This window comes from Stegastes partitus, unplaced genomic scaffold (genome assembly GCF_000690725.1).
Source record: "Stegastes partitus isolate 25-593 unplaced genomic scaffold, Stegastes_partitus-1.0.2 Scaffold1474, whole genome shotgun sequence".
NCBI lineage: Eukaryota > Metazoa > Chordata > Actinopteri > Pomacentridae > Stegastes > Stegastes partitus.
The window spans coordinates 174,143-180,469 of NW_007579205.1; the positions used below are offsets into that span (position 1 = coordinate 174,143).

General features: G+C 40.7%; 1 protein-coding gene across 1 annotated transcript in view; it reads left to right on the top strand.

Moving 5' to 3' along the window:
- Positions 1-6,327, top strand: part of LOC103370729 (AF4/FMR2 family member 2) — a gene marked incomplete at both ends in the record, with an annotated part of 152,514 nt that overhangs the window by 140,500 nt on the left and 5,687 nt on the right. Inside the window, 3 exons of the mRNA XM_008299866.1 lie at positions 808-871; positions 1,478-1,614; positions 4,733-4,804. Coding sequence (XP_008298088.1) covers positions 808-871; positions 1,478-1,614; positions 4,733-4,804 — 273 coding nt within the window. The remainder of the gene's footprint in view (positions 1-807; positions 872-1,477; positions 1,615-4,732; positions 4,805-6,327) is intronic.

The following is a 6,327-nucleotide window of genomic DNA, read 5'->3' on the forward strand; positions in this document are numbered from 1 at the left end:
ATCCATCCATCCATCCATCCACCTATCCATCCATCCATCCATCCATCCACCCACCTATCCATCCATCCATCCATCCATCCATCCATCCATCCATCTATAAAAATCTATGCATGTTCCAGGTAATTTAATAAACAAAAACTCCCTCTTATGTTTGCGTAACTGAAGCTCTAATCAACAAACCTTGTTTTTTTCATCTTCTATTCTCCGTGTAGTCCAGGCCGTAACTTCTTTGTGCGCCGCCTACACAAAGATTCTGTTTACAGGAAAGTCCCTGTATACCTGAGGCTTGCAGCTGCGCAGCCCGATTACACTAAATATTATCTGGGCTCGGTCCAGTTTGGATCCTGGGTTTTGGGTTGAGATGCTAAGAAGCGAGTGGACCCACGAGAACCTGTAATGTATTGTCTGGTCTGTCGTAACACAACTATTTCGCTGTAACTCTGAGCCAAACGGTGGCCTGTTAGTGTAATACAGATGCTGGAAATGGCTGCAACTGCTTCACCGCTTGTCCAGTTCTGCTGAAACCTGGAAAGATGATGCATCTTCGTACTTATTTGTCCCAAAAGGGTTCTGCATTATTCATTAAACAACATGTTTTGCTGTTATACTAAGGTTACAGCGAGCCCGAGGTATGTATACCTAAGTAGGCGACTGTGTACAGCTCACTGCGAGCTACTTGTGCTCAGTGATTATGTAAATCACTCTCCATCATGCAGGATGGTTTTCTCTTTTTTTGAGTTTTTGTTAAGCGACGTGTCAGCGCAGACACACTCTTTATGTTGTGTTCCTCCTCTGTGCCGTTTGCAGAGTCCACAGCGCAGACTTCTACATGCAGGAGGCCAAGAGACTGAAGCACAAGGCCGACGCTCTGGTAAGATGTTGTGAGGCTCAACACTTCACCGAAAATCAATCAGCCAGAGACATGCATATTTACTGCTCGGTGCTGAGGCACATACAGGAGGCAGAGAGAAGACAGATGGTTAGATGCACACAGAAAGCAAAACTCGATTTGAAAACACACAGTGTTAACATCTACAGTCTAGACTGTAATTATGTGTGCACTGTAAGTCTCCGTAGAATGAAAATCTATTTGGTATCAAGGACCGTACTGTATAATTTGTGTTATTTATTGCACCATTTGTCTCCAAGGGAACATTGCATTCAAGGACTGATGATGTCTGCAAGATTATACAATATCAAAAGAATTATCGGATCCCCCCCGAACAATGAAATGAGATTTATTTAACTTGTTATTTATCTTATGTTTACGCGTTGTTTCCTCAGATTTATCTGGGGATTTGCATCTTAGTGGGAGATTATTCAAAGAGAAGCCTGAGCTTCTGCCACAATGCTGTTAAGACGTCGCTTATTCCATCTCTTATTCATGTCTCCTCTCTCTCTGTCACATTCCTTTTCATCTCATCTTTGTCACTCCGCTTCCGTCCGTCTCCTTCCTTTTCTCGCACTTCGCCTGCAGATGGACAAATTTGGTAAAGCGGTGAACTACGCAGACGGCGCTCTGTCCTTCATCGAGTGTGGAAACGCGATGGAGCGAGATCCGCTGGAGGCCAAATCGCCGTACACCATGTACTCCGAGACCGTGGAGCTAATCAGGTATGGACGAGCAGCAAAAAGGAACAAACAGGATTCGCTGAGCGCTCGAATTCACAACTTTCTAGTTTCCTAATGAGTTTGCAGAGTAAAGCTGATAACGGATATTTTTTTTTTTTCTTCTTGGGAAAGTTCCTTCAAAGCACTTTGTCATGTGGCGCTAATTATAGAGGAAACGAAGACAGTGTTTAATTGGTAAGACAGCCGTAGCATAAAGACAGATACTAAACAGATTGCTATGATAATTTCTGTCCAGCGCCTATTAATAAAACTGCAGAACCATTTTTACAACAGCAGAACTAGAAGCACAGTCGTGTAGGTTTTTGCAAAGCGGCTGCTGCTGTTAAACTAAACATCAGGTGTGAACGCTGTGAGAGCGAATGAAGCACACGTCATCCAGAGCAGCAGCAGTTGTTGTTGTTGTTATTGTGTAGACAGTGGACTTGTTCTAATGAGCTGCTGTAAAACACCTGACTTGGTTAGTTTGATTCAAGGATGCCTTAAACTGATGTGTGCATGATTGAAAGTAGTTTTTTTGTGAATGTATCAACATGAATTACTTCCTTAAAGGGACTAATAATAAATCAATAGTGCTGTTTGATTATAAAGAAAAATCCTTTCTCTGCAGACAAATATATCTACGGAGCCTAAAGCAGGGGTGTCAATCTCAAAAACACAGTGGGCCAAAATTTAAAACCTGAACAAAGTCGCGGGCCAACATGAACCTTTTAATATGGACCGAAACAAATTTTGCTTTAACATTGAATATGGAACAAGCAACGCTTATTACCATACATTATATATAAGTTAATAGTGGAGACATGTAAAATCAAATTATAAATAAAAAAACACATCAATGGTGTGACAGCTGTAGTGTGAAGTTGCTATGCCTACTGTCACAGAGGAGAGGGAGTTTCTGGGTCCTGTCCTGATTGATGCGCCAAAACAACAACAGGGCATTATGGGATTTGTAGTATTAGCGGTGAATGCGCTGTACAGTATAATACCGGGGGCAGTTCTAGTGGTCATTTGGTATTGTCTCGCGGGCCAAATATAATTACAAAGCGGGCCAAATTTGGCCCGCGGGCCAGAGTTTGACACCCCTGCCCTAAAGGGACACTTCAGAGAAAAACACAAGTTTCTTGGTGCTATCCTCCAGAATCTTTGACAACATTTTCCAGTTTATGTTAACAAGTTAGATTTGCTAAGTTTGTGAGTCGCTGAGCAAAAACTTTCATGATAGCTTGCAGGCGACTACTGAGGTAAAGAGCATGAACGAGCCTGTGAGCCTGAACTCAGGGCAAAGAAACCCTGAAGTTACAGCTACTAATCTCTCACGGCAGGAGTGCAGCAAAAGTCACGTGTAGAAAGAAAAGGCAGCCGGGGCGCCGCTATTATTCACCTGGTTGAGCTGGTGTCCCATGTGCAGGGCTACAGTCCCAATGTGGAGGTCATGAGTTCGAATCCCGCTCATGACCCTTTCCCACATGTCCCCCTACTTTCCTGTCTCTATCTCTCACTAACACTATCCAATAAAGGCTTTAACTTTAAAAAAAAAAAAGAAAGAAAGAAAGAAAAGAAAAGGCAGCCGATTGTGAGGCCCGCCTGACTTGTAACTGCTGATTTGTCTGAAGTAGTCGCAGGACTTTGGCGAGTCCTCTCAGCCCAAACACAGTAAAAAAAAGTTCTAAATTCTCCAGATGTCCTGTGATATGTTCACCGTGTTCAGGACAGCTCAGGAATAATCCCAGAAACATGATGCTACAGTCCAAACTATGACTGACTGCTGCATCCTGAGAGAAGTACAAGTCACGGCCTTTAAGAAAACGTGTTCTGTGTTTGATATGTGGACCGATGTGACCGTAACAGATCTACACGTACTTATTAAACCAAGAATCTAACATCGATCACGATGACTTGACCTTTATGTAGTTAACCAAGCAAACAATTAAAATGTAAAAACTCTAAAATCCAAAAAATGTGTCTGTCTAGAATAATGTTCAGTAAATATTTACATGAAGTTTGTTCTAGTTTTTCTCATGTTTACAGTTTTTAAGATGTAAACACTCTAGCGACTATGCAGCGCTCATTTATGATATTTTCCACTAATTTTTCCCTAAAAACCTCAATAAATATTCACAATATTCAGTCTTCTTGGACTTACTGTAAAGTTTTATACAGGATCAGTTTCAACCTTTCTGACCTGTTGCAGCTTCAGTACATTTTAGCCACCGATCACCGCTTTGCTCCTAAAAAATGACAAATTCAAACTTGTTGTTTTTGAATAAAGGCCAAAGTAGCACAAAGCCGGTGCTGCATTCAGACCAAGCTGGACTCTCTGACTCTGTATCTTCTGCCTGTCCAGTCTACAGACCAGCGAGGCTGCTCGTCGGTGTAATTTAATCAGGGTTGCATTACAGCTTTTGAGAGAAAGTGCAACTTTAATAGAGCAAACTGAGAATAATAAATGATGCTGCGTGTGAGAGGCGGCGGGTCGACGGCGGTGCAGCGGGACAGAAACCGGAGAGCTCAGGTTCAAGATCTGCTCGTCTGCAATCATCCATCCTGCTGAAGTGTCCTTGAGCAAAACACTGAGTCATTACCGGGGCTGCTGATCAGAGGCTGTGACCTCTGACCTCCCCGACGAGGAAGGAGCTGAAGTTTCCTTCAGAAATCAATAAAGTAATAAAGGCGTGACTCCTCTTGCTTCGTAAACGCGTCTCTTCATTCTGGCTGATAAAAGCGTCGCTCAGCGGAGGAGGCTGATCAGGAGGCAGCAGCTGACCACTGAAGGAGCTTTTTAAATGGCTAATAAATAACTGAAGGAGAAGCGTTTCCTTCCTTGCTTCCTCCCTCAGGGTTAGATAAAGCTAACCTGTAGCTTGTTTTGCCGAAGGCCACTTCAGCAGGGTTTCTGCCGGCTGCCAGCGAGCTGAAGGAATTAATCACTAACCGCCGTCCCCCTGTTGTCATGAAGAGCAGCTCTCCCAATGATTTTAACCTTGATTTTCTAATTAAAATGAACCTTGAGTAGACGTCCATCCACTTGTGTGTTTACATTTCTCGCTCATAAATCTCTGGACACGTCGACGGATGAGTAACGAGCGTCTCTCCGCTGCAGGTACGCCATGAGGTTGAAGAACTTCACCAGCCACTCAGCCACCGTCTCTGAGAAGAAGCTCGCTGTGTTGTGGTACGAAGCTCCTCTGTTCTCTGTTTGTGTTGATGAGCAAAATAAAACGGGTTTAAGTTCATTGTCAAGATTTAAGAAACGCTGCCTCAGACTGGTCTGACCCCAAAAAACTCTGCAAAGTCTCTCTAACTTTTAAATTCTTTACATTTAATTAACAAGCTAATAGTTACATAATTTCTCTGAGAGTTCTGTTGCCTGTCAGACCTTCTCTCTACTGTCAAAAACTACATTTACGAATTATGAATATAGTTATAAAACTTGATAAGAATTATTAATCTCAAGCTTAACTTTTTAGTCTGACTTTTATTCAAATTTTGTATTAGATTTTTTTAAATTTACATACATTTTAGTTTATTATGATCATTGGCTTATTTTACTTTTTTTTGCATTTCCTTAATTCATTTTTTAATATATAATAATGTTTTTTTATCCTCTCAGTCCCTGTTTTCACTGAATTCTTTAATTAATTAATTAATTAATTAATATTTACTTATTTTTTTACCAAAGGACTTGGATATGTGTGTGTAAAGGAGGTTAAAGGTTTTGTTTTTATAGTTTTTTTTGGTTGTTGCTGCTTCGTTCTATAAAGCACTTTGCATTATATTCTGCAAACACATGCAAATAATACAAATACAAACAGTCCTATTGATTGATTAATTGAGATTTGATCAGCAGCATAATCCATGTATAAAGCGTCACTTTGGACAAGTTTCAAGCCTAAAAATTTTGCCACACCTGGAACCTGAGCATCAGATCCTGATGTCATGAATGAGCAGCAGAAACAGATTTACTCGTATCAGTATTGCAGGATCTGAAGCAGTTTGGAAATACTGACACGGTTTATGGTGTCTGGATGTTTTTTGCTTCTTCCACATTTTAAATGGCTGTTGGCTCAGTTTTCACTACAGCTATATGGAAACAGCAAAACCATGACTAAAGGTAGCAGGAACTCAAAATCATGCATGTTGTGCAGGATGATAGTTATGATGGCAAAAATCTTTTTTAAAAAAGTAAAAGTTGAATTTCTTTCATTATTTATTTAACAAATGTGTAAAAAAAAAAACTAAAATCAGCACATACAACATTTTCCAAGTGTCCACATGTAAAAATCACTGGATGGCTCTACATAGTATAGATATTTTACTAACATGTTTAATCTGTTTCCATGTCTGCTCTGTGTAAACACATCCTGCAGTTCAACCGAAAAGTCCTTGAATCTCCGTCACGTGACTGCTGGTCACAGCTGAGTCAGTCGGAGCTTCTCTGTTGTGCTCGTTTTTGGTTTTGACAGAATCTGGTGCAAATGATTTTTAAACGAGACACATAGAATAAAGTCATTTAGAAGCAATATCACGGTTTTAGGCTTGGATTTGGTCGAGCTTTTAAAAGGAACAGCACAGAAAGTTTGTGTTTTTACAGTTTCTGATAAATTCTGATAAATGGTCTAATTTTAGAGATTCTTTATATAAAACGAGCCTTTCAGCTCCATCAGTGTTTGTTGGGGTTCAGACAGTTAACATAAA